Source organism: Pseudopipra pipra, chromosome Z, assembly GCF_036250125.1.
Source record: "Pseudopipra pipra isolate bDixPip1 chromosome Z, bDixPip1.hap1, whole genome shotgun sequence".
In the NCBI taxonomy this organism is placed as follows: domain Eukaryota; kingdom Metazoa; phylum Chordata; class Aves; order Passeriformes; family Pipridae; genus Pseudopipra; species Pseudopipra pipra.
In genome coordinates, this window is record NC_087581.1 from 65,788,633 (window position 1) to 65,815,793 (window position 27,161).

Genomic DNA, 27,161 nt, shown 5'->3' on the forward strand with positions numbered 1-27,161 from the left:
GCCGAGCAGCGCGCGCGCCCCCCCCTCCCCTCCCCCCCCGCGCGCCCTCCCGGCGCGCCCCGCGCGGCGGCGGCGGGGCGGGGCCCCCGCCCTGGCGGCGCGCGGGGAGGGGGCGGGGCGGCGGCTCCGCGCCTGCGCGGGCGGCCTCGCCCCTTCGGTGGCCACCCCCGCCCCTCGCCCTGCGCAGGCGCAGTGCGGCGGCGGCTCGGCGAGGGGAAGGGCGAGAGCGGCAGCCGGAGCGGGGGGGACCGCGGGGCTCCGCCGCTCCCGCCGCCGCCGCCATGGCGGGCGCGGCCCCGGCCCCGCACCGCGACCAGGACCACGACCAGGACGCTTCGGCGGCGGCGGGCGAGCGGCCGCACCTCTCGGCGGCGGCGCTGGCGAAGATTGAGCGGAACCGGCAGCGGGCGCTGGCACTGCGGCAGGCGCGGCTGGCGGCCCGGCCCTACCCTGCCGCAGGTCGGATGGCGGCGGCGGCGGCGGAACGGGCGAGTCCCCGCGCCCCTTTTTCTCCTTTTTCAGGGGGGATTTCGGGAGGGGAAAGGCGGGGGAGAGGTGGGGGTGGGGGGGGCGCCGCTGTGCTTGAGGCGGCGGGGGCGGCGTGGTGGTGGGGGGGCGGCGGGAAGAAGGAGGAGAAGAAGAAGGTGGTGGGGTGGGGGGGGGAGAATCCACCGCCGCCGCGGCGCGCGAGGGCCCCCCCTCCCCCCCACACGTGTGGGGGAGGGGGGGGGCCCTCGCACGCGCGCGCTCTCCGCGCGGCCCCCCGCCTCGCGCGCGCGGCGCGGCGGGGGCGGCCGCGCGCGCCCCCTGGCGGCGGCGGCGGCGGCGCTTTAACGCAGCGCCCGCCTCGTTTGTGCTCCCGCAGGCGGCGGCGGCGCGCGGGCGCGGGCCCTCCCCAAGGTCGTGGACACGGGAGGGGGATTCTTCCTGGAACAGGAGGAGGAGGACGAGGAGAAGAAGGAAGAGGCCGGCGAGAAGATCGTGCACACACCCGGTAATAAAAAAAAAAAAAAAAATTAAAAAAAAGCCTATAGGGAGCGGCGGGCGTTTGGCGGGGAGGCGGCGGGAGGAGGCGTCGCCACCGCGTGCGCGGGGCTGGCGGGGGAGGGCAGGAAGGCGCGGGGGCGACAGTGAGCCGGCTCCGGCCGCGCCAGCAGGGCGGGATGGATGGATGGGCGCCCTTTTTTTTTTTTTTTTTCCCGGGCTTTTTTACCCTCCTTTCTTACCGTCTTTTCTTTCCTTTTTTTTTTTTTTTTTCGTTTTTTTACCCTTTTCTTTTTTTCCTCTCTTCTTCTTTCACACGTTTTTCTGGATGTGCTCGATTAGTGGCGCGTCCGATTCTTTTCAGCATTAAATCGGCTATAGCATTAAATCGGCTCGGTAATTAAAAATGAAGAATTTTAAGCCGCGGAAGTGGGACACAGCCAGTGCCCTTGGGTATAGCACGTTTTTAATTTTTTTTTCCCCCATAAACGTTATTTCCATTATATCTTTCGGGGAATTAGAGAATTTTTAGACCGACATTATAGTAAACCTGCGCGGCTTCGTCGGTTCTGGGAATTTTTGGGTTGATGTGGTTTGTGCCAAAACCGGAGCGCTGCTGCAGTGCCAGCTTTTATCGTTATAAAACGTGCTGGCGCCAAGTTACCGATCGTTCGGTGGAGAATTTCAGCACATTGCCTTGCGATATTCTCTCTTCCAAAAAAGCAAATAGAGAAGTAAGGGTCCCAAAATAGATCCACTTTCTTCTCTGGGATTGTCTTTGTCTTGCTTTGTTCTGCTTGAATCAGCTGCGGGGCTGTTGGTGCAGTGTATCTCTTTGTTAGAAATCAGCACCAGCTTTCATTAGCAGTGTAAACAATTAGCAGCCCTGCTTCTTTTGATGGGCTAACGTTTAACAATAAATTAAAGTAGATCTGGGATGCCTTTGCACGGGGGGTATTTTTTGCTGTGTAATTCATAACGTCATTGTCTTAATAAAATGTCTTCGTGTTCGGGAGCACTGCCTTAAATGATGGAATGTGATGTAAGAGGATGAAATGACTGTGTGAAGTACTGAGCATCCGGCTGTCGCTAGTAGGACGGAATTTACATAAAATGTCGACTTTATTGGATCGGATCTGCTATAAATGCAAACGCAATTAAAATGTATGGTGCTGCATGTCGACCATTAATCTTCTGCTTCAGGTGTTCTTAAAATTCCACAGCATTGCCTTACTTTTGGATCTCAAAACTGTATGGAAATGTGAATTTTTTGCTAGAACTCCAATGTTACCGTTCAAAGAATGTTCCTTATAGCTGTTGTTCTGTGAATCGGTGTTTCTTGGTGTCCCATGGAACATAAAGCAGATGGTGATGACGCTGGAGGTGATCCGCCCGTTGAGGATGCGCCCAGAAGTGATGGCTGGCGCTGAGATGAGTCTGGGCTTGGAGCAGTGCTGAGAGGGCTTGGGGAGAGGATTGTAGTGGAGCTCCATCCCCATTCCACTCCTAGCAGCTCTCTGGCCATCCACCTCCGTTTCTGCCAGCTGGAACGGACAAGAACCTTGCCAACTGCCCCAGGCCTCCACTGAGCACATTTAGGGAGAGGCAGGTGTGGCTGAGCTAGGAAAAAAACTGGAGCAGGGCTGAGAGAACTACAATGCCAGCGCAGCTCCTGTAGTTTCCTGCTCTAGCCACCCTCTTTAAAATGCATCCCTTTCTTTGCTTCCTCATGTTCTTACCCGCATGTCCTCTATGAATGAGGACATATTTTTGGGAGGGTCAGAACAGAGGAAGTGGAAGGAGGGGATATGAAGTACTTAGTGGGGAAATGGGATTTTTTTTTAACAATGGCTAAGTTAAAAACAAATGTGTGCATTTGAATGTTGAAATCAAGTTCTTTAAACTGAACTCCCGAACGAGAACAGAAACGTACCGGCAGAGATGGGATTGTATGGTAACAGGTTTGAATTTGTACTGTATCATTCTGGAAAACTTATTAGAGTGAAACTAGTCTGTAACATGCTATAATGTGAATTTTAGTAAAATTGCCTGTAATACCAATTCTAGATGCTTGTTTTTATCATTGTAGTCCCTTTAAAAAATATTTTTTTCCATTAGCACCCGTACTAGAATTTGACTATCTCATCTGTGGAGACTGTGGCAAAGAATTCATGGACTCCTACCTTATGCAGCACTTTGATTGGGCAACATGTGATAATTGCAGGTATTACAAATAATCAGGAGAGAGAAGCACTATTTTACATAAAGATTTCTGGCCATAATTCAGTGAGTTACGGTCATTCTGTTTATTAAAAAGGCTGTCATCAAAAAAGACATTTCGTAACTTGGATAAAAAAAGTAAGGTTGACTGATGCCCTGTGTATTTTCCATTATGGAATTAAATCACAGCAGTGTCTTGTAAGCCTGCCTTAGGATAGGGGAGATCAGTGGCTTTTCATACGACATGTCTTAAGAACAGCTGGTGCGTTTGTCAGTGTGAAAAGTTATGTCTGCCTGCACATTACAGCCAGTTGAAAATCTGATGGAACACAAGTACCTGCTCTCTCAAGTAAAACATGGATTAGGAGGAGCACGCTTGTGGTCCTAGTGATTTAACCTGAGTGGAGTTGGTACTTAGTCAGCACGAGCTGGCCAGGAGCACAGCAGCCAAAGGGCAGAACCCCTGTGCGAGGTTACTGGTTGGCCTGCAGGGTAAGCAGAAGTTCGACCTTGAGCGGAAGGTAGTCTCTGTGCTCTTATCTTTAACACAAAAAATGCTCCAAAGGCCATCAAGATAACCAGGGCAATGAAACCAACTGCAGCAGCGAGCCATCCATGTGTGTAAGAGTGAATTGGGTGAATGAAAAAAAAAATGCAACTTGGAGTTGGTTCTGGGAGCCAACCCCTTTACTGCAGGGAGTGGCTGGGCGTGTGCACATGGTGTAGACAGTTCACAGGCGTTGCAGGCGAAGTGGTGTCTCTGGAAGTTACAGTGTAAAGGACAGGACTTAAAGCCTTGGGAGTAGTTTTCCTTCCGACCTAAGTTCCTGCAGCTGAACAGCTGAACACTAGAGTCTCCTTGGTGAAGTAGCTGTTACTGTGAACTTTGAATTCTAGTAAAGCTACGTTTACAGCAGTACTTCCTTGATGACCGTTGTTAGCACTTAGCATTTGGCAGCTCAAGCAATTCAAGTTGCACTTCAGTCAGGATTGCGTAAAAGTAATTTTTTCCATGAACTCATAAATGCTGCTGTGGTTACAATTTTTCATTATCTGTCTGGTGAAAGCTACAGTCTTTTAAGGTCTTTCTGTTATGGTTCTTCTGCCTACTGTCTTGCATTATAGAAACAAGTGCTCTGTGTTGCTAATCAGTTTCTAGGATCTAGAAGCATATGGAGTGTGTATATTCTCAGGTGATCTGTATCACATTACACATTCTTTCTCTCTTGACCATGTGTCAGGCTGATACTTATACTTTTGTCCTCTTGGATTGCGTCTGGGTTAGGTGAATACCTAAAATTATTCATACCGATTTTACGTTTAAGTTACTCCCTCTCGTAAGAAAGTTGAAGAGCCTTTCTAGAAGAGCAGGCTTCTCAGCCTGCGTTTGCTCAAATGGGAGAATTTTTAAACAGTTTCAGTAAATCTAGCCTGGAGTTTAGCTAGACTGTTGGAATCCAAAGTTATTTGCATGCATAACAACCAGAGGGAATTAGGGCTACCTGTATTTCAGGAATGTTGAAAGGGATGGGGACTTAGATGTTAATAACCTGTGGTTTTAGGGTGTAGCTTTCTCATCATTATTTTACATCTTACAGAGATGTTGAAGATAAACATAAGCTTATAACAAGGACAGAAGCAAAAGAAGAGTATCTCCTTAAAGACTGTGACTTAGACAAGAGGGAACCGGTGCTCAGATTCATTGTGAAGAAAAACCCTCATAATTCACGATGGGGTGAAATGAAACTTTATTTAAAACTGCAGGTATAGAAACTTACTGGATTTTAGACCTCTTTTTGCTTTGTACAACTTTGGTAGCCAAAATGGTGTTACTTGGTACCTGAATGATTTTGTGAAAGCTGTGTGTTATGCACAGCTTGTTAGAGTTAGATGGTTGTGGTCCAAATTTTTGAAAATGTCTGCGTTTGAGAGCATTTTGAAAATGCTCATGGAGCGCAGCTTCAGTGGGTTGCACAATTCCAAGTCATGAAGCACGTGGCCTTTCGGTGCTACTCTGAAGTGCATGGGGCAGCTGCTGCTCCCCTTGTAGCTGTGCTCACAGCTCTGCCCTCAGAGGCAGCAGGAAAAGCAAGTGGATTTTCGGATTTTCCCGGACTCTTGTCATTTCTTGTTTGCTACTTTTATAGGAATGCTATTGCTTTAGTGAAATATGTGCTAAATTAGAGCTGGGTTTAACTTTATCGTCAGTCCTGCCTAACCGGGGAGGTCCCAGGTTACATCCAGCTGACACTAAAAATCAGTGTTGCCTCTTCTTGTGGAAGGAAGGCGGTATTTTGTTGGTCAAGAGCAGAGGCAGAAGAAGATTGGGTTGGCAATTTGCAAGTTAGAGTAGTTTACTTTTATCATTTCGGGGGGAAAAAAGACATTTATGTCCATCCTGTAGGTAATCAAGCGTTCACTTGAAGTGTGGGGTAGCGAAGACGCGTTGCAAGAAGCAAAGGAGCTCCGCCGTGACAGCAGAGAGAAGATGAAACAGAAGAAGTTTGATAAGAAGGTTAAAGGTAAAGGGTTAATTTATATACTGCAGTACCTGAGATTAAGTACAGTTCTGTTTGAATCTGTGTCTGCATCTGATTAAGGTACTGAGAAAGTCTTCAGGGTGGCAAAATGGAGTTTTTCAAGAACTAGATGAGACTAGAGCAGTCTGGTGTGAGCTCATAGCTGACTATTTTGGGCAGAGGGTTGGACTGTAGGATTGAGATCCCTTCCAACCTGAATTACCCTATCGTCCTGTGGACGTGATGTGACAAATCAGTTATGATGGTTCATTTTGGTGGTCTTCTAATTTTTTGGTATGACCCAGAATGTGCCATGGATTGTTCCTGTTTCGTTTGACTTGTGGAGGACATAGGTTTTTATGGCATTTCTGTCATAGATAGGCCCTTGGGTGGAGTGACCGTAAATGAGAGCAGAAGATGCCTTTTCCCAGCATTGCTCACTTCGTTCCCCAGCGCTGTCTTTACTGCACATTATCCTTGGTTTTTTCCCCGAGAAGTTAGTATTTAGGAGAGTATTTGATGGGTGGAACTTTTCTTTGTGACCTGTAGCATCCCTGTTTCCCTTTGGGTCCACACTTGTGGGGGCAGAAAGCTCCAGCTGGGTGTACTGGTGTTGTCTGGAGGAGGCAGAACTTGAGGCTGCACAAATAACCCCTCTGGGCCATTGGTGTTCTGCGCACAGACGCACTGGCAGCAGGCAGCAGGCTGTAGCCAAGGTGCCAGAGTTCAGTGCAAGTACAGGCCTTAACGTGACGAAGTTTGCAGCCTGAATGGCTTGGCTCAAAATGTGACCATGTTTTGCTCTTCAGTATGCTTGCCACCCGCTTGCAACATCCGGAAGATATCTTGGGCTCTGCTGCCAGCCTGTGCGCTCTGGAGAACCTGCAGATTTCACTGCAGATGCTGCAGAGGCAACTCATATTATTGGGCATAAAGCTTAGAGAATGCCAAGTCATTTGGGAGGCTCACTGTGACCTGAATGAAAATGACTCTCTCTTGGTCATGTAAAATAAATGAGGTGTTCTATAAAAACTTTTCCTTTGCATTTCACCAACTCCTTTTGGATACCTTTGAATGGCTTCTTGTAAAAAGGCAGTGAGCAACACGTCCTTAGTCCAGATGGAAAATCTTTGCCTGTGAGATCCTATGCCAGTGTAGTTCTTAGCCTTGAAAACAGCAGACAAGGTGAGGATTGCCAGGCAAGTCAGAGCTTGTTCTTGCAAGAGCAGATACTTGCCCAAAATTTATGGAAGACAGGCAGCAAGCGTTTTGTCATCTGTGGGCCTCAGAAAGGTGGTTAGCTTGAGTTTTATTAAACGTTATTTAAGATTTATTAAAATCCTAACATTTTCTTGTATATCTCTTTAGAGCTGCGCCGAGCTGTGAGGAGTAGTTTGTGGAAGAAAGCAGCTACTATCCATGAACATGAGTATGGACCAGAAGAAAACATAGATGAAGACACATATAAAAAGACATGCACTGTATGTGGCCATGAATTAACTTACGAGAAGATGTAGCGTTAATCTGGGTTTTGGGGTTTTTTTGTGTTTTGGTTTTTTTGTTTTGTTTTGTTTTTAATGGTATTTTGTATTAAAGTCAAATAAATGCTAATTATGACCAAGCTGTTGCCAAATTCTGTGAAGTTACATTTTTCAGTTGTAAGAAGCGCTGTACAGAACAGTAAGCTTAGGCTTTTAAGCTAGATCTTAGGGTAGAATATAACACATTTGCAACGGTTCAAAAATTGGTATCTCCTAGGCTAAAAGATAAGTTTGTATCATTGTACTTGATATGCTGATGAAATGAAGGTAAACGTTCCACTGCTGGTTTGCTCCTGTCAGAGGAGGAAGACTCCGTGCTCCGTATTTTGTCCTGACTTTTGTCTGTTTTTTCAGTTACTGGTCATGGGTGGGCAGAGGACAGTGAGCTGATAAAGCAGCACTTAGGGTGGCTGGAGACTGTTGAGGCAGGTTCTCCTTTAGCTTGGAGACACAACTCCATGAAGGAGAAAAGAAAGCTGCCTGCTCCTGGGGAGGTTCTGAAATGTGTCTACCATATTTCACGGGGAGAGTCCCTAAGTATATCCTCTACTTCCTTTTTTTCTTTTTCCCAGCTTTCAGACCAGAGACCAAGGCAAGGATAAATACCTGTCCTCAGGGGCAAGGGGGGGAAGGAAGTACCATTCCAAGGTGGAGCTCTCTAAGTGCACCTGAATAACATTTGCTTTCAGTAGAGGGTGGATTTACTTGGATTTACTTCCAAGTTCAAATTTTCATTCTTGCAGCTGTTGAGGAATGCATGTGGAAGTGGCTGAAGGGCAGGAACATGTTCTAGGTAGTGGCTCTGCATTTGTTAACCATGGTAAATATGGTGGATCTCAGGGAAGTCTTGGGAGACTTCTCTGGGGAGCATGGGCCACTGGCTGTGCAGAAAGCTGTGATGTATTTGCCATCACGGAAATGGGGGATGAGTCCCACACCGGGAGTGCTGCAGTGATGGTTATAAGCTCTTCAGAAGGGACAGGCAGGGAAGGAGAGGGGTGGCGTGGCTCTGTACTTCAGGGAGTGTTTTGACTGCAGAGCTCAAAGACAGTGATGGTAAGGTTGGGTGCCTATGGATAAGGATGAGGGGGAAGGCTAACAAGGCAGACATCCTGGTAGGAGTCTGTTACAGACCACCCAACCAGGATGAAGAAACAGATGAAGTATTTTGGAAGGAGCTGGCTGACATTTTGTGGTTGCTAACCTTGGTTTTGTGGGAGACACTTAACTTGTGGGATGTCTGCTGGTGAGGAGGCAGTCTAGGAGGTTCCTGGAGTGTGTGGAAGGTATCTTCCTGATGGTAAGCAACTTGTCCTGATTCCTGCCAGGACAGGGTTCATTTTTGCAGTATCCAGGAGGGGCAGGACGAGGACCTAGACACCACCTCAGTCCATACACAGGGGGCGGGCGGAAGGGGGTCCCTTCCAGGTGGGATAACACCGTGTTCCTCATGGTGAGCACTCGTGGGGGAATCGCTCGTCTCTCCTGCACACTGCACACTCTTACTAATACTGGCGTGTTACTGTTCCTTTCAGTTGCTGTTGCTGGATCCAGTAAATTGTTCTTATCTCAGCCTATGATCTTTACCTTTTGTGACTCCAGTTCTCCTCTCCATCCCAGTGCAGGGGGAGGGGGAAATGAGTGAGCTGTGCATGGTTTGGAGCGTTTCAGTGGAAACACAATTGGGGAACATCATTCCTAAACCACAACATGAGCCTACCAGTGGTGCCCCACTTGACGTGCTGTCTATGAACAGAGAAGGGCTGGTGGCAGATGTGATGGTCAAAGGCCATCTTGGGCACACAGACCATGAAATGATAGTTTTTGATTCTTGGTAAACTAAGGAAGGGAATCAACAAAACCTCTACCTTGGATTTCTGGAGAGTGGACTTTGGCCTATTCTGGACACTGGTTCAAAGAGTCCTTTGGAAAACTGTCCTTAATAACAAAAGGGTCCAGGAAGACTTGATATGCTTTAGATAGGCTGTCCCTATGTGCTGAAAGATGAGTTGTGGAAGAAGACAGGCCTGGCTGAACAGGGAGCTTTTGCTGGAACTCAGGGGAAATAAAAGAGCTTATGACCTTTAGAAGAAGGGGCAGACAACTCAGGAAGAGTACAAGGATGTTGTTGGGCCATGTAAGGAGAAAATTAGGTGAAAGTTCAGTTAGAACTCAATCTGGGCACCACTGTGAAATATAATAAAAAGTGGTTTTATTACAACAAAAGGAGGGTGAAGGAAAATCTCCATCTTTTATTGAATGCAGGTCACCAAGGATGAGGAAAAGGCTGAGGTACTTAATGCCTTCTTTGCCTCAGTCTAAGGAGAAAGACCAGTTATCCTCAGGGCCACCAGCCCCCTGAGCTGATAGACCCAGGTGGGGAACAGAATAGACACCCTGCAATCCAGAAGGAAGTAGTGACCTGCTGTGGCACTTAAGACACTCACAAGTCTCTGGGACAGGACAGGATTTACCTGAGGGTATTGAGGGAGTTGGCAGAAGAGCTCGTCTAGCTACTTTCCATCATTTGTCATCAGTCCTGCCTAACTGGGGAGGTCCCAGAGGACTGGAGGTTGGCCAATGCGATGCCTATCCACAGGAAGGGCTGGAATGAGGATCTGGGGAATTACAGGCCTGTCAGCCTGATCTTGGTGACTACTGGCAAGTTTATGGAACAGATCATCTTGAGTGAACAACCAAGGGATCAGGCCCAGCCAGCACAGATTAGGAAATGCAGGTCCTGACTGACCAACCTGATCTCCTTTTACACCAAGTGACCCGCCTGGTGGATGAGGGAAAGGCTGTGGATGTGGTCTACCTGGACTTAAGTAAAGTCTTTGACATTGTCTCCCACAGCATTACCCTGGAAAAGCTGGCAGCCCATGGCTTAGACATGTGCACTCTTCTCTGGGTTAAAAACTGGCTGGGTGGCCAGGCCCAGTGAGTGGTGGTGAGTGGTGTCACATCCAGTTGGTGTCTGATCACTAGGGGGAGTTCCCCAGGGATCAGTGTTGGGCCCAATCGTGTTCAATATCCTTACTGATGATCTGGATGAGGAAATCAAGTGCACCCTCAGTGAGTTCGCAGACATCCAGTTGGGTGGGTGTTGATCCAGAGGTTAGGAAGGCTCTGCAGAGGGATCTGGACAGGCTGGATTGATAGGCTGAGGCCAATGGTGTGAGGTTCAATAAGGCCAAGTGACAGGTACTGCCCTTGGGCCACAACAACCCCATGCAGCACTACAGGCTGGGGGCAGAGTGGCTGAAAAGCTGCCCGATGGAAAAGGACCTGGGGGTGCTTGTCAACAGGAAGCTGAACATGAGCCAGCAGTGTGCCCAGGTGGCCAAGAAGGCCAGTGGCATCCTGGCCTATGTCACAAATAACGCAGCCACCAGAACCAGAGCAGGGATTGTCTCTCTGTCTTCAGCACTGGTGAGGCCACACCTCCAGTTCTGTGTCCAGTTCTGGACCTCTCAGTTCAGGAAGGACACTGAGGTGCTGGAGAGTGTCCAGAGAAGGGCAACAGAGCTGGGGAAGGGTCTGGAGCACAAGTCCTATGAGGAGCGGTTGAGGGAGCTGGGGTTGTTCAACCTGCAGAAAAGGAGGCTCAGGGGAGACCTCATCACTCTCTACAACTCCCTGAAAGGAGGTTGTAGACAGGTGGAGGTCAGCCTCATCTCCCAGGCAACTAGAGATAGGTCAGGAGGACATAGCCCCAGGCTGTATTAGGGGATGTTTAGGTTGGACATCAGGAAGGAATTTCTTCACAGGAGTTCTTAAACATTGGAATGGGCTGCCCAGGGAGGTGCTGGAGTCAACTGGAGCTGTTTAAGAAAAGACTAGACGTCAAGCTGACAAGCTGGTCAGAGGTTGGACTTGATGACCTCAGAGGTCTTTTCCAACCAAATTGATTCTGTGATTCTGTTAGAGGAGGAGACAAGGTGTCTGGGAAGGGCGGATGATGGTTCCAGTAATAGGTCTTTACTTCCCCAGTTCTTCATTTGCAGCTCCCCAGTAACCTGCCTTCCCGCTAAGCACAGAAGGCCTTTGGGGCCTTGCAAGGCCTAGGAAAGTGGCATGAGGGGTTAGCTGGAGGGCAGATCCCAGCAGGGCGTTTGGAGGTAGTCCTCCATGTCACGGTTTTGTTACCCAGTGTTGTCTTGGGTCCCTAAACTCCTCTCCGGGGCAGCTGGGAGGTGTGCACTGGCTACTCAATAACCTGTGGGCACGCTGCAGCCCTCCCCTCAGCAAGCACCACCAGTCCACACCTTCCTGACTTCCTGTAGCAGCACCTCCCCCTGCCAGAGGACAGGAGGTGGCAAGAGGGAGGGAGAATGTCTGTGTGAGCACCCCCTCGCACCTACCAGCACATATGTTTGCCTCACATGGCTGTGCAGGTGGGGCAGCGTGTCAGACCAGCCACGGCACAAGGAGGTGAAGGCTTGTGTGTTAGTCAGGATACCAGCACAAGTGCTGGGACAAAACTCCTCCAAACCCCACTGCATTTAACACCAGCATAACCCAGCATGACTGCTTTGTTTCAGTGCCCCCCAAAACAGACACGACAAACACACTCAGTAGCAACCTGCTTCACCTTCATTTATTTTTGTCTTTAATTGTGCATTTTTTTCCAACCACAGCACATTTCTACAGCATCTTTACACTACCCGCCACCACATGCTTCAGGCAGTTCCAAGTCAGGTGTACACCAATAGACCTTAAAGAAGGTGAAGGTGTCCAACAGGCTCAAGAAATGTAATCAAAGCCCGTGGTCAAACCTTGGCATGATTGGAAATTAAATCAATTTCAAAAGACATTCCTATTTGGTTTTATAACATACGATTACACTCAAGCATTTGCAACTGTATCCCCAGCATCAGTATTTGTCAAGGCTCAAAGAAAGTTACAGGTTTGCAAGTTCTAACTGCATTACAGTTTAACAGAAGTCACATTTATAGTCAAAACCCCCACCATTAATTAATATCAGAACTCTGATACTGACCCAAGCCAGTGAAAAAACTATTAAAATCCAATTAAAACTTCTAAAGTATTAAATGTTTCTTAAAAAAAACAACAACCAACAAAAACTCCTATTTGATTACTCAAGAACATTAACAGAGAAAGATCTGAAGCACAAGTCCGTGCATGACTGACAAAACTCTTGCATAAAGCAAATTTACAACAAATAACAGTATACTCTGAAAGAATGGAGGGATCAGTCAAGTCAGAAAGGGCAAGCAGAAAAAAGCAGAAGTAACAGATCTAAGTCTATGAGGATATATTTGATTGCTACAGGCCACACAAACTTATGTCAACAGTAAAAACAGAAAATTCTGGTTTTTACCCTCCTTGGTGCATCAGGAGGTCATTGGTCAATGCAATGAAATGCATTTCTAGGCATAATACTTGAAATAATAATTTGTACAGGAACAAAATTACTCAAAGCCTGTAATTTTCTAAGCTAAAACTAAAACAGCACTGAGTATGGAGTTCTTCTGAACGTTCATCTGCAAAATGAAGAGACCATAAACAGGATGGAAACACTGCACACTGACAGCAGATCCTTTGCCACTCACCACTGGCACAGACCACTCTGGTTTGGCCTTTAAGTACGTAGTGTTACTTGCATAACTCAAAACTAAGGCTACTCTACTTTCAGGTTGTGTTCTCCCAGTCTAAGTCTCCTGTGACATATCACTTAATTCAGCATTAAAATGCTTTCTCAAGACATGGGAGCAATGTGCTGTTGTCACATATTAAAGCAAGGGAGGCAGATGCAGCCACTGCAAAGCAGTTGTTACCAAGCCAGGTGAGGTGGGAGCACTCTCTTCACCCACTGTCACTAACCAGAAAGATTTCTGATGTCCCTGCAGGCCTGCAGGTCCAGCCCAGTGCAAATGTGACAGCCAACTAGTTACTGGCTGAAAGGAAAAAAACCAAGCCCAACACTGCACTGTCCTCTTCCCAGCATCTGGGGCTGGAGCTCCCAAAATCCAGGTAAGGCTTGCAGTATGGAATTCAGAAGTTTGTTTCACTCCAACTCTTGCTTACTGTCTATCAGTGAATACTGCTACCAGGAGCAGTTCATTATTTTTTGACCACACTGAAAAAAGGATTGCATTTTTCAGAAGTGGTCCATGAAGCTTATCTACTGTTTATAGATACTGTAATAAGACACTAGACAATACATTTTAAAAACAAAATTCAATTGAATTACATGTTCTTTTAAACTGTGAAAATCTATCTGGCTTCATAATAAACAAATCCATAAGCTACTCTGAAAATGTGTTTCACGTGCCCAAAGTTAAGACAGTCTTCCTATGCCATACTAGAGAATTTACTACATGGGTCACTGAGAAGGTGCATTCCCTTTCCTACTGACAAAACACTATGAATTGTTCTTCATTTCTGCAATTCCTTTGACCTTAAGGGGTAGGCAGAGGTTAAAAATTCTGTTGTTTGGGATTGTTTTTTTCCTGTTGTTCTGAGTTTGGAATTTTTTTTTGGGAGCAGTACAGGGGTTGTGTCTGATTTTTATATAGGCAAGAGGGGAGAAACAAAATTACTATCATGAAGCGAAGAGTCATACTAAATTAAAAGACAATAAAAAGAATTCATACATTACTTCACAAATATCCCCTATAGATCATATCTTTTAAGGCTTATGATGCTTACACAGTTCGTTGTTTTTTTTAGAGTACTCTATTGTTTTATATAGGAGCACATGAAAGCCAGTTTTACTCAAAAAATTCTTCCATCCCCATGTTAAGTTTTGCCATTAAAAAAAAAAAAATTAAAATTCATTGAAGTCCTGCAGACGAGACGCTGTCCATGAACAATCCCTCAGGCCTGCAGAGCGCAGAACTGCTGAAACACAGCCAGTATGTGGTGGTCCAGTTCAGCTGTAAACAGGAGGTTCTCTAGGGTCACCATGTACTGCTGGATTATCTGGTGGTGCTGGCAGATAAAAAAAAAAAACAAACCAAAAATAAGACACATACCTTTACTGTTTTCCTTTATATTTATATAAGAATAAGCAGAGAAGTCAAGACATGTAAGAATCACAAGCCAAACATTTTCATCCGAATTGTTTAGCACATCTCATTTCCACAAGACAGCATAACCCAGAGACACTACCAACCACAAGAACACAGCCTGGACCCAAATCCTGCCTTAAGCAGCACTGTGCTCCCTCCAATTCCCACATCCTGAGCTGTGTGCAGGGCACAGATGTTGTGTCACTGCATAGGAGAATCATACCCCCCCTCCCATTCTTCAACGTATCTTGTGCTCACACAGGTACAGCTTCCTGTATCTAATCACTTTCATCCTGTGCTTGTTAACTGAATTAATACAGAACCAAGCATTCAGAAATTATTTTTAATAAATGTTTATGCACCTTATTAAAAGGAATCCTGCAATAGTTTTATCCACTCATTTAAAATACATCTATTTTAGCATTCTTGTCCGTTCGCAACTTTGCCCTTACTATAAACACACAGCTAAGCAGAACTCGGTGAAATTTATAATCACATCTTGAAATATTTTTCCAGTGTGCTTTTGGTCAGGGAATTAGTCAAGGATCAGTCACTCCACCGGACTGTGGCAGAGGTTTGGCCAGAGCCAGCGCTATGACCTGGCCGCACACCAGCCTTCAGAGAAGACGTGCTGCTGCCACCTACTGCTACTCCCATGCAGCGCTCTGCTCCCCACCCACGGAGCTCTCCCATCCAGCACGGCCCTGCCCACAGCCTTCCAAACTGAGAAATGAGACTTACCTGCAGGAAGATCTGCTGCAATCTCTCTATACAGCTCTTGTACCAAGGTGTAAATACATCGATTCCACCAGTCTCGCAGCGCACCAAGTGCTCCGTTAACAACATAATGAAACGCTGCAGGAGAGGGAAAAATACCCAAACTTACTCAGTCTCGTCAATTGAAAGCAGAATCCTAACCTCAGGTAAGAGGATCTGGGGGCCAGACACTTTGAACACTTTTAACAGCAATGTGAGAATAATTATTTTGCTTGGTAAACACTGAATTTAGTAAGGAAATAAAATCTGGTTGTTCAGGAAACAATGCTAGCAGAACTCCTCTGTTCCTAAGCACTGCTCAGAAGCAGTCTTTGCAGAAGGATGGCCTGGATTGACTAACCCACAGTAAACCCAACAACCCCTTCCCATATTCTTATCCCAAGAAGATGCCCAAGATGCAAGTGATGCTGAAAGCTTATAAATCCAGTAACTTCAAAACCTAAAGTAAGAAGAGACTTTGCCCATCATTACCTGGAAAATAACGAGGAAGAGATTCTTCTGCTCGCTCTGGGCTGACTCTACCTTTTCCTGCAAACGCTCTATCTGCTCTTCTAGTGGTCCATCCTCCCGATCAGTGCTTCGGTCATCATCATCATCGTCATCATCACTGTCTCGCTGTAAGGGACAACAACACAGGATTAGCCACTAATCTGACTACCTGTGGATACTGTCAATGACCTCTACTTCCACACGTGAAAAGGTCTGCAGAGTAACTGAAGAGCAGCACAGAATTCAGGATAGAAATTTGGAAGGAAAAATGCCAATACTGGAAAGCCCTGGAAAAAATAAAATAAAATCAAGATTTCAAAGAAAGTAGAGCAAGCCTAAAGATTTACCAGAATTGAGGGGTGTTCCTCTAGGATGGTGACAGGCTGACAGCCCAGCTGCGGTGCCTTTGCACCAATGCATGCAGCATGGCAACAAACAGAAGGAAGCCACTATGCTGCTGGGAAGTTACGACCTACTTGCCATTACTGAAACTGAGGGGAGGAAGGAGAGGGTTGCCCTCTGCATCAAGGGTTGGATTGAGTGTGAAGAGCTGTCTTTGAAGAACAGCCATGAGCAAGTTGAAAGCCTATGAGTAAGAATGAGAGACTGAAGCAACAAAGGGAACCTTCTGATTGGTGTCTACATCAGGCCCCTGATCAAGAAGAGCCTGCTGAAGCCTCCTTGCTCCAGTCACAGGAGGCATCACACTCACAGGCTCCTTTCCCACTGGGGGACTTCAATCACCCCCACTTATGCTGGAAAAGTAGCTGCAGGCAATCCTTGAGATTCCTGGAATGCATGGAGGATAACTTCCTGACCCAGGTAATACACAGCCCTCCCAGAGGGGATGTGTTACTGGATCTGTTGGTCACCAACACAAGTGAGCTAACTGGGGACATCAAGATTGGAGGCAGCCTGGGCTGCAGCAACCGTGTATTGGAGGAGTTCACAGTCCCAGGGGATATGGGTCAGGCAAGGAGTAAAGTTGGGCCCCTGAACTTTAAGGAAGTAGACTTCAGCTCTCCAAGGAGATAGTCAGTGGGATTCCCTGGGACACTCCCTGCCCTTGTAGATGAGGGAGCAGAACAGAGTTGGCAGATCTCCATAGAGAGCAAGAGCTAGCAATTCCCAGGAGTAAGGAATCAGTCAAGGAAGGCAGGAGACCAGCATGGCTGAGTAGGGACCTGCTGATCAAACTAAAAGGAAAGAAGACAATGCACAAACAGTGAAAACAAGGACAGGTAACCTGGGAAGAGTATAGAGACAAAATGTAGTTATGTAGGGATGGGGTGAGGAAGGCCAAGGCAAAGCTGGAACTGAACCTGGCAGGGGACACAAGGAATAACAGCAAAGGCTTCTACAGGTATGTTTACCAGAAAAGGGAAGGCCAAGGAGCTGTGTCCCCCCAGTAAACAATGCTGGTAAACTGGTAACTATGGATGAGAACACTGACTGAGGTCCTCAACAACATTTTTACAAGTCTTCAATGGCAACACCTCTTCCCACACTTCTCGAGTGGATGTACAGCAAGATGAGGACTGGAGAGGCAAAGTCCCTCCCACTGCATGGAAAGATCAGGTTCATGACCACCTGAAGAACTTGAACACACACAAATCCATGGGACCCAGTGAGATGTCCCATAGAGCCCTTAGAGAGCCCTTAGAGTCCTGAGGGAATTGGCTGATGTAGTTGCCAAGCCACTCTGCTATATTTGACAAGACATGGCAGTCAGGTGAAGTCCTGGGTGACTGGAAAAGAGGAAACACTCTATCCCTTTAAAAAAGGTAGAAAGGAGGACCCTGGGAAATACTGATCCAACCCAGGCCATTCTGTGAATTCAGGATTTGAGGGAAACACAAGTGAAAGGTAACTTACTTTATCATTAGCATCTACCGCAGCAGGGCAGACAATTCACTGAATGAAGAGTTTTGAAGTCTCAGGGCTCCAAAAAATAGTGCATAAACTCAAATCAATCCAGCTGGTTAGCACAGAAGGAAGGCTAAAGACTGTTGCCAGTGTTGTTGAAGTGGGGACTCCCTATATTCATGATCAGAGTGTACTCAGACTAGAAAGGCTCAGCATGGACCTACCTGGATAAACTACATGGATATACTAAGAACATGGCATGCTCTCACTGTATCAAAATCAAAACACAACACCACCACTACCACCCACAGAATACACGAAAGTACCAGCCTTGGAACTTCAGGTAACTAAGTCTTAAACAAGACAAAAAGGCATATAGGAGGAAAGGCAGAATCTGATGCATTATTGTAAATTCAAGCACAGATAATGCCTCAGTCTCATATGATTGTTTCTATGCAAAAACATCCATAAATTAACAGCTCAAAACTTCAAACATTTGTAAAAGAAGCATGTGTAACTTGTGACAACTATAGGGCCGTGTGTTAACTCACCTACTGCATAGGAAATGCAGCTCACAATCAGAAGACAGGTATAGCTCCAAACTAGCATAGAAAATGAAAATTACTTACCATAGCAAGTGACAATTTAATTTTATTCTCTCTATGGGAACTTGCCTTTTCCCCATCTACAGAGGTTTACTGAACTCAAAACACTAAAGGTCCAATAGAACCCAAGAGAAAGGACCATAAGCCTTGGACTCATTCCACAGTAAAGCAATCCACCTCATGCTGGAGATATCAAAACTTGACAGCTTACTTCCTCTAAAAGGAATGGTCATGCAGCAGAGCAACAGCCTGCAGAACTACTCACTGTTGCATACAAATGTTTCTTCCTGGCATAATACTCAATTAAAGCACTAAGTAATATAGAGCTGCAGCAAGGGACGAGTACAGAAATTAAAACACTGGTATATTTAGAGTTGCCAGAGAAGCTCTTTGCCTCACAGTAAGACCAGTGACTACAGTTAGGTCTTCACTAATCATGAGCATTTATTAACTGCTCATCAATGCAGGCTGAGGATGCAAGCAACTAGGATGGTTGTTGCTGTTAGTGGAGGAAACAAGATGAAGGAGCTGGGATGAACTGACCCTGGCAAACTGTGAGTTATTAGCAATCTCTGAACAGAAGCTTCTGGACAAATGACTGACTTGTGCAGGTCTGTTCAAAAAACATCAGCCAGCCTCTGTCACATTTTGACATTAACCTCACTCAAAATTTTGGAGCTAGCTAAGGGTTTTATGCAGGTAATCACACCCGCAGACCTCAAAGAAACACAGAAATTCTCTCTTGCTTTCTGCAAGTCAGTATATTTATGAACTGACTTAATTCTGTCATGACTAAGTTCTGCATTCAGCCATGCTTCCTTGGGACCCATCTCTTCCAGCTGCCATAGAAGACACTCACTCACCCCACTTTATTGTCCCTCTTGGGACAACAGAACACAACAGCAGCTGCTTCCTCATCAGTTTGCTCTATATAGTAATGCAAGATCATGCAACTGTATTCAGAAAAATAAGTTGGAAAAAGGAAGTGACATGCCAGTGTCAGAATCCAGCAGCATCCACCAGAAGAACAGTAACAGCCAATTCTCAGTCGCAAATAGCTGTTTCTGTGCACTTCTGCATGGAAGCCACAAGAGCACTCTTTAAACAGAACTTACCACAAATAATTTGTAACTGTTCTTATTGTTATCTAATAAGGTAATTGGAATGCAGATTAGAAGGCAAGTGGACAACACACTCATATTGGAAAAGAAACTTGTGAGAGAGAACTTGAAGAGAGCAAATACATATGAACTCCCTTAAAAGATTTTACTAAATTCTTATGTTACAGCTACTGTTAGAAAGGTGGACTGAGAATATGCACCTGATTTTTGATATCTCAGTGCTGGAGATGAACACATGTCTGTAGACAGCCTTCCCGAAGAACCACGTTTATTTGGTCCTCCCCAGAACCAACTGTGTGTCTGCCTGTCTGCATGCAGGTTTGCACATCTGAGTTTAAAATTATTAAGATTTACAAACAAATTACTCACTCTTTTGTGCTGCCTGGCCAATCTTGCCTTAGTCTCCTCCAGTTCTTTGTGAATCTTCAGGACATGCTTATTCATCTTACGAATTGTGGAATGTAAGATCTCCCAGATATAAAACCTAGGAAAGACACAAAGCTCAAAACACTATACTACACACCACCCCAAGACCGTAAACTAAACATAGCTTCTTACAGAAAACTGTAACTGGGAGAACTTAAACTTAGTATCACTTAAGACATCTACCGGAGTGAACAAACACTCGGCATATAGAAAAGCACACTTGTAGTGCAAAAAAGCTTAACAGTTAAAGTATGTATTTTGTAGAAAGAGCAAAAGCTTAATTGCACCTTCTTCTGCTACTGAGTTTTCATAGATTAAACAATGTACTGGCGATCTCAAATAGCAAGTTAGAGATAAATAACAACCCCAAACAAATTCTTGTTACCTGGTAAAATCATGTGCAAGCTCTGAAGAAAAGATCCAGTTTGCTACTGCAGCACAGTCGACAATTTGTGTCCGAATCATCTTGTCCACGAGCACAGCAATCATCTATATTTTGTGAAAGACGATACACACACAGTCTGTGAAAATATTCCAGCCTCACACAAAACTAGAGATGCCTTGATGCAACTCTACATCAGTGGTATTAGTGGGTAATTTCAAATACTTTAGGAAGCTGGGTAGTCTACCCTAAAACATTTCAAATGAGGGGACCCACATCAATTACATAAAGCATTGTTACCTTGTTAACAACATTACCTACTTTTGAAAGTGAGCACTCTGTTAACATACATACTCCCATACAAAAACAAAAAATACAAGAATCAGAGTCGAACTGAGGACTTAGAGACACAAGTCTTCGCATTTGGCATCAAAGTACTCAAACCAGAGCATATATACCTATCAGATCACCATAATGAAGGAGCTACTGTTAGCTACTGTTAGCCCACTACCCTTGAACAGTGTCGGCCTTCAAACGTGACACTAGAGCTTTCCTCTGAGGAGCCTATTAATTTCAGGGTGGAGCCATTGCCGTGTATCAATGGAAGGGCTTACTTGCTACAGGCACTGCCATGATTCTGGGGGAGTTGCAAGCAATGCAGCAGGCAACTGCAGAGGAGAGTTACTGACTACAGAAGTTGCAAGCTGTTCAGAAAAAAGGGCTCATCTTAATTACTCATGTGATTGAACGCCACAGTATCTAAGAACTGCAGCCTGCACTGTATTTATCCTTACAACCACCCGTTGTCAAATAAGGAAGTGTAACAAAGTTCCTTTTAAGGAAGGAAAATTAAAATAACTGAATGAATCATACAGAGGATTCAGCACTCAACTTTCAAGTCCCAGGATAGCATCCTATGTTCTATTTGTCTTTCTGCATTGCCAGGAAGAATTTCTGATTACTTAGCCTGATCTTCCAAAAAACACACATCTAGGATTTTGAGAAAACATTTAATGTCAAAGCTTCTCTTCATGAAGTTACCACCACAACCTTGCTTATAAATCCAGGGACTACTGACTCCTGTTGTTAAATCACTACCTGCAGCACAGATCAGTCATCAGTGCTACATGCCTTGCGAGTACTGGTGGTTGTCTGAACCAACTCAAAGGACGTTCCCATAGACACGGGAGTGGGGTGAGCAGCCTAAAAACAGACTGCCTGCTGTCAAGGCACCATTCCTTCTGTGTGACAACCTCCTTCCTGAGGTTGTGGACTCAGGAATGAAAAAAAAAAAAAGGCAAGTGCTAGATCAGAAGCAAAACACTGGAGTGCGAGAGAAGAAAATTTAACTTCCACGGTCAAGTAGAACAGCAAGACCTCCCTTACTTTTATACTTGACATTTTTTAAAGTGATCTCGTTTTATTCGTAAAAGTCTAACATGACTATTCAGTCTGGGTTTGAAACCTCCATCTCAGTTTGGTCATGCCACAACACAAAGGAACGAAGAGGAAGTGGATACAGATATTAGATTGCAGTAATGAAATTTCTTCTGATCCAGTTAAATGGCAGTAAAAAGTAGGTCAGACTGTAAATGTCACATTTTCAAGGTCACTAAACTGGGTAGTAACTTAAATATATGAAAAAAAAAATCCTTTTTTGATGTTTTTAAGAGAGGTAACAGCTTGCATAGGTATCTTCTAGGTGCTAGGTTTTTTCCACTAGGGAATGGACCACATATCTAGTAGCAGATGCAAGGATTATCCCTGGTTCTCAGTGGCCTGGCTTCTTAAAGTCTGGCCTGTGCAGCTGCGAGGTACAGTACACTTTCCAGCACTGAAGTGGAACACAAACACACCAGTAACGAAGACATGAAATAATTAATGCAGGCAAATTCAGCCTGAGTTCCCTATTTATTTCTATTTATAGAAAAATGACAGCTGAGGGAAAAAGCAACTGCTGTGAAGAAACAGAACAGTTTATACAACTGAGGCATTTTTTTGCAGGTCTTTTAGGGTGTTATTTCCACTGGCTCAAGAATGAACATAATCACAGCACTGTCAGACTGATCTGTTCTGAAACAGCCACTAACTACTGCAGCTCTACTCACCCTGCCCACACACAACAGGGACTCCAGCATGAGCTTAGTGTAATAAGTGGATGGCTTTCACTAGCACTTGATGAAAAAAAAAAAACAACACAGCTCTAAAAAACTCTAGGTTTCCACATCTCTAGGAATGCAGCCTGCTTTTCATATGAGACCTACATCTTATTTCAATTTACATATCTACGCTGTTTTCCAATTTTGAACAAAAACATGATTTTGGCAGAAGTTATTCTCTTGTACAACAAACAGCATTGTATGAATCTGAGTCATAATGAGGCCTTTGCCCTCTCACAGTGAACTATTGAGGAAGAAGCAGCATCACTGATGGGATGTATTTTATGTTCAGCCTTCATTTTAGGCACTACTAACAACATTAAATACAACCTGAAATTTCCTTAAAATGACAAATTTCCTTAAAATGACAAATTAGAGGATATAAAGCAAATTGTATTTTTTTTATTTACATACAACTTCTCTGAGTTGAAACTCACAAAGATACTTGACATTCCAGCCTCTTACCTGTGGATGATTCTTCCAAACCTCATATACAACTCTCAGCACATGGAGTTTCCCCTCATCACTTTCAGCAAGTGTTTTGAAGACTTCATGAAACCTTTTAATAGACATAAGTAGTCTATTAGTGGAGAGGCTGGGATCAGGTCAGAAGAGCAGCAGATATAAGGCAAGTGGTTTAGATTGGCCAAAATAAAATTTTGTGACTATCTGCTGCATTTCTTGGACAACTGTTCCCAGGAAAACATAACCATCCTTAGTCAAACAGACTACAAAGACATGGCACCCCCTAAAAGTAACTTACATCTTAGTGGTGAATCTTCTTCCTAAAGCTGGGCTATGTTTCTCATGCTCTTAAAAGCAAGAGGCACTTTTCATGCTTCATGTGCTTATCTATACACAGCTGAAGCAAAATTTGCTGCCTTTTGAGCCCTTCCTCTTGACTTGTGTTTCCATAACTTTAGACACTTATCCTAAGTGCCTCTTTTTGAAGGAAATGCAGCTAAAAGCCTCCATTTTAGCAGTTACGCTGACTGCTAGAGAGCACTCACAGCCCGGCTTATTGTAATGAAACTGTAAAGAGTAAGAGGCTCTTTTTTGATCTCATGGCTGCCACTGATGCGTGTGCAGCAGTGAAAATACCATGGGTTCTAAGTATTCGTGTCACCCTGCCTCCTGCTCTCCTGACTGCAGGTTACTACCTGCAGCTTCCTACCAACATTGCCTCTGCAGAGCTCCCAGGAGCATGTTTTTGTAACAGCTTTATACATATTTAGGGACAGAAAGAAAAATACCTCATTAAGATGCATGAGACTACCTTTCAGGCAACAAAAGACTTGAAAGCAACTCCGAAACACACAGGATTAAAAATGTTATTTTATCTTATTTTGCTAAAAATGGTGCAGTAAATTCTTTACAAGTTCCAGCATATCTTTAAGGGATGAACTCTAAAGTATTTTAGGATGGATTTCACTTTGCTTTGGTAGACAGAAGTTTACAGCAGACTGTTTTGAAGTTTCATGTTTTCTTTTTCTTTGTTTTTTATACATAAGTAACTGTCCTCAAATCATATTCACAGTCCAAGATATTGTGATGCAGCCACCCAGTCATTCAAATGTAAGAAGAATCCCTTGTTCCTCACCGTAGTCAGCAAATAAGTAATTCTAAAATGAAGTAATTTTCCAAACCTGTCTCATTTGTTTGACTTACACCACACGGCTGTAATGTATACATTTCTGCTAATTCCATTCATATATATATAATCTAGGATTTACACTACCATTACTTCAGTAAGCAGTGTCATTAGTTCTCCTAATCATATTGTATTGTGGAGCACCTAAAACACTGCTAAAGCTTGCAGTCCATTTCTTTTATCGTGCATGTCACTGTCAGAATTAAACTGTTCCGTAAGCCCCAAAATAATGCACATCACACTTACTTTGCCAGGGCACTGAAGGAGTGGCTGAAAGACTTGGCAGCTAGATGGAGCAGCGTCTGAACAAAGACTTCTATTTTCAGAGGGTTGAAGGAAAATCCTTCACCTGCAAGTTATTTAAAGTTGAAACTAATAAGTACTTCAAGTAGAGCAGCATGTAAGCTACAAAAAAACCCTGTACAGATAACTTATGGTTTTAGCTCATTTCACAAAAGAGTTCCAACAACAGGGTTTTGGAGGGCTGAGCAGGGAGCTAGTAAAGAGTCTTCCAAAATGTGCAGGTTTTCAGGCTCCCATTTCACCATTTTCACCACCCTACCAACATATAGCAGTACTGATGGACTGCAGCAGAGAAAGTCAGCACAGGAAACTGCAGTTGTGCACCAAGATGAAGGCCTGGAAGGCCATAAAGAAGGAGGCATGGACAAGGACAGAAGAAAGTAAGGACATCTAACATACAGAGGCTGACCATTCGGGATATGGAAAGGTCCAGCAAGCATGTATAGCAAATGTGGGTATTAGGATGAATGGTGTCAAGTCCTCTCCTGTACCTCTAGCTACCTTGCAGCTGAAGACAGGTAGAAGGGAGAGCACTAATTGTTGGGTAATGCCCAAAGCAAATCAGGAAACATGACAGTGTATCCCAGGGCAAAAAAACTCCACCAGATGGTTGCTGCTCTCTGCCCGCATGACAGAACACTTGCAAATATTAAAGAAACAATGAAGTAGTCCCTATTGTTTAGATCACTTCTAATTCTCTCACACTCCCCATTCCATAAAATATGCAGCCTTTGGGAATCAGTGCTGCCCGTGGTTGCAAAGCTAAGGAGAATGTGAGTGGAGTCTCATTGTGAGTTTTTATCTATGGAAGATGACAGTGGCAGGCCGGCTGTCTTATCTGCTGCGGGACTGCACTGAGGGGAGGGATGCTCTCAGGGCAAAAGTACTGAACTTCAGGGGTGAGGATGACAGCATGAACTGCCCTCTGATGCTGAAGGCAAAGGGAATGTTAAATTCTTTCACTCTGTCAATACTCACAAGAAAACACACCCGAAGCACCAGGTTACTTCTGTTAGGTTAGAAAAAATGGGCCTGACTCACCGTGTAAGATGTTTACAAAAAAAACTAACAATGGTGTATTATCTCTATTCACTGACAAATTGAAACCAACTACTAGAAGGAAAAGCATACAGTTCTATTAACCACCACACTCACAGCTCCAAAGCATGGCAGATCAATCTGCCACAGGATAAATTACAGCCTGCCAGAGCCTAACAGAATATATCTTACCATCATCGTCATCCTGGTTTGGATTAGGCACATCTTTTAAAATGCTGAAGATTTCATCATTGCTTGCCTTATTTTTAATGGCAATTGTCAAACAGAGTGCCACAGTATATCCAGGAAGGGACCCTGAACAAAAACAGAGAGGTCAAAAATATGTCAAGACAAGTAAGTGAGCATTTTTAACATCAGTTTGCCTCTCAGAGAAACCAGTGTACTTCCCAGCTACACCTAAAACTAGCTGTTTCCAATACCATTGTCCACAGCAATATTCTATAAAATCGCTCAACAATTTTCTGGTCTTCACATTAAATTCAAAATTTTGTGCAGAACCTTCAGAGCTGAGGTCAGGTAACCACTTTCCTGACTAAAGCTCTACTTCAGTTTCCACCATTTTTCTAGAAATGCAATACGTCCTTGTTTTTCCTCACTGTACCTGTGATGATGACACTTTTATGTTTAGGTTTGTATTTACACCGAGTAATAAAAGGAATAATAAAGCATCTCTCAATCTTTATGTTGTCTGCTCCCTCTGTATGCTCCATTAAATCAAATTTACTGGTAAAATACTCTACTGCTTCATGAAGTTAAAAAAATAAACTCTCCTTATCACTTCATATGCTGCCTTTGGCATAGTACAGTGGCCAAACAGGGAAAATGGATGAATTGTCCAATTTTAGACTTCTGGTAAATAATACTGCATAATAACACAACCACCTCAGCAATAGTAACTTCACGTGTCTGGATTTTCTTTTCTTCATAAGTAGCAGAGAGGATTTCATTACAGTGATCAAGGCTTAATATATATCAATTGCCCATGTGAAGCATATTCACCCATATGAAAATCATGCACATTTATTTCAGCTCATTATGAATACAACTGACATTACAGTCAATCTAGTGTGCTCCCTTGCTCTGAAACACTTCAACTTGACCAGTAGTAACTTTAATACTTACTATTACTTTCATCTCCATATTTGTAAATGCACACTGGATTAGCAGGACTGAGGACAGAAAAACTTGCAGGAACGATGTCTATTATTCGCTGATGGTAGGAGAGCCTGCAAACAACAAGTTTCATAGCATTAGAATTAAAATGAGAATAATACCATGGTTAATTTTAATGTGACTGCTGTATAATCATTTTCCTGTACCTAACTTCCATAGAACAAGAATCAGGATGTTTACACAACAGAATGATAGTTTCTGCTAGATAGTATGAGCTAAGTAAACTAAACCTACTAGTAGATGCCTTCCATTTGAACTCCATGATGCTTGAGTTTCATCCTCACACAATTAATTTGCCTTGTGAAAAGGCTGCCTGGTAAGAAGTTTTATGCAAAAGCCTACAATGCACTGCAGAAAACTAACAAGATGTTGGAACTCAAAGCAGAAAAAATATTAAACTGGATGTCTTCCTTTTACTTTCCAGCTTCATTTCACTCCCACAAAGGCTTTATTTGCTACCAGAGTTTTTAGTGAAATGGAAGAGCACCACAGAAAAATTGCATTCATTTTGCAGCACACTACTTTCACATTTCCTATACAGAATTCACCCCAAACCAGATTGTTTTCATGTAGGATGCCGAGTAACAAACGCTTTCAGAATATTTTGCTCTTTCTCTCTCTTATACCCTCCTATCTCAACAACTTTAAGTCCAGATGCTGATTACGTAGTCTTGTTGTTGGGTTTGGAGATTTTGTTTGTTTGGATGGTTGTTTGTTTTTTTAAGGGAAATGAACATCAGAGAACACCTAGAAGAATCAAGACTAGATTCTCAGTTTTTGGTATATTTAATGGTCAGTTCCCTCTCTTTCTGTGAATGCTGAGTACTTTCCAAGAATAAAGCCTAAACT

General features: G+C 44.4%; 2 protein-coding genes across 2 annotated transcripts in view; one reads left to right on the forward strand and one right to left on the reverse strand.

Moving 5' to 3' along the window:
* The first annotated feature begins 208 nt into the window (after positions 1-208).
* Positions 209-7,344, forward strand: XPA (XPA, DNA damage recognition and repair factor). The gene is made up of 6 exons (XM_064642497.1): positions 209-459; positions 866-994; positions 3,103-3,208; positions 4,803-4,968; positions 5,609-5,726; positions 7,092-7,344. Exons 1-6 carry the CDS (start codon positions 282-284, stop codon positions 7,238-7,240), a joined length of 846 nt encoding a protein of 281 aa, XP_064498567.1. The 5' UTR covers positions 209-281; the 3' UTR covers positions 7,241-7,344.
* Positions 7,345-11,837: 4,493 nt separating this feature from the next.
* The window catches only part of NCBP1 (nuclear cap binding protein subunit 1), a 31,657-nt gene continuing 16,333 nt past the window's right edge, over positions 11,838-27,161 (reverse strand). Inside the window, exons 15-23 of the mRNA XM_064643290.1 lie at positions 26,262-26,365; positions 25,311-25,433; positions 24,024-24,126; positions 22,592-22,685; positions 19,971-20,074; positions 19,529-19,643; positions 15,550-15,693; positions 15,043-15,156; positions 11,838-14,221 (exon numbers count right to left, since the gene is read on the reverse strand). Of these exons, the coding sequence (XP_064499360.1) occupies positions 14,108-14,221; positions 15,043-15,156; positions 15,550-15,693; positions 19,529-19,643; positions 19,971-20,074; positions 22,592-22,685; positions 24,024-24,126; positions 25,311-25,433; positions 26,262-26,365 (1,015 nt within the window). The 3' untranslated portion in view covers positions 11,838-14,107. The remainder of the gene's footprint in view (positions 14,222-15,042; positions 15,157-15,549; positions 15,694-19,528; positions 19,644-19,970; positions 20,075-22,591; positions 22,686-24,023; positions 24,127-25,310; positions 25,434-26,261; positions 26,366-27,161) is intronic.

Excerpts from the sequence above, each read along its gene's own strand:
- XPA (XM_064642497.1), top strand. The coding sequence starts at position 282 with ATGGCGGGCGCGGCCCCGGCCCCGCACCGCGACCAGGACCACGACCAG. Across the intron at positions 460-865 it reads CCGGCCCTACCCTGCCGCAG|GCGGCGGCGGCGCGCGGGCG; the intron begins GTCGGATGGCGG and ends GTGCTCCCGCAG. Across the intron at positions 5,727-7,091 it reads GTTTGATAAGAAGGTTAAAG|AGCTGCGCCGAGCTGTGAGG; the intron begins GTAAAGGGTTAA and ends ATATCTCTTTAG.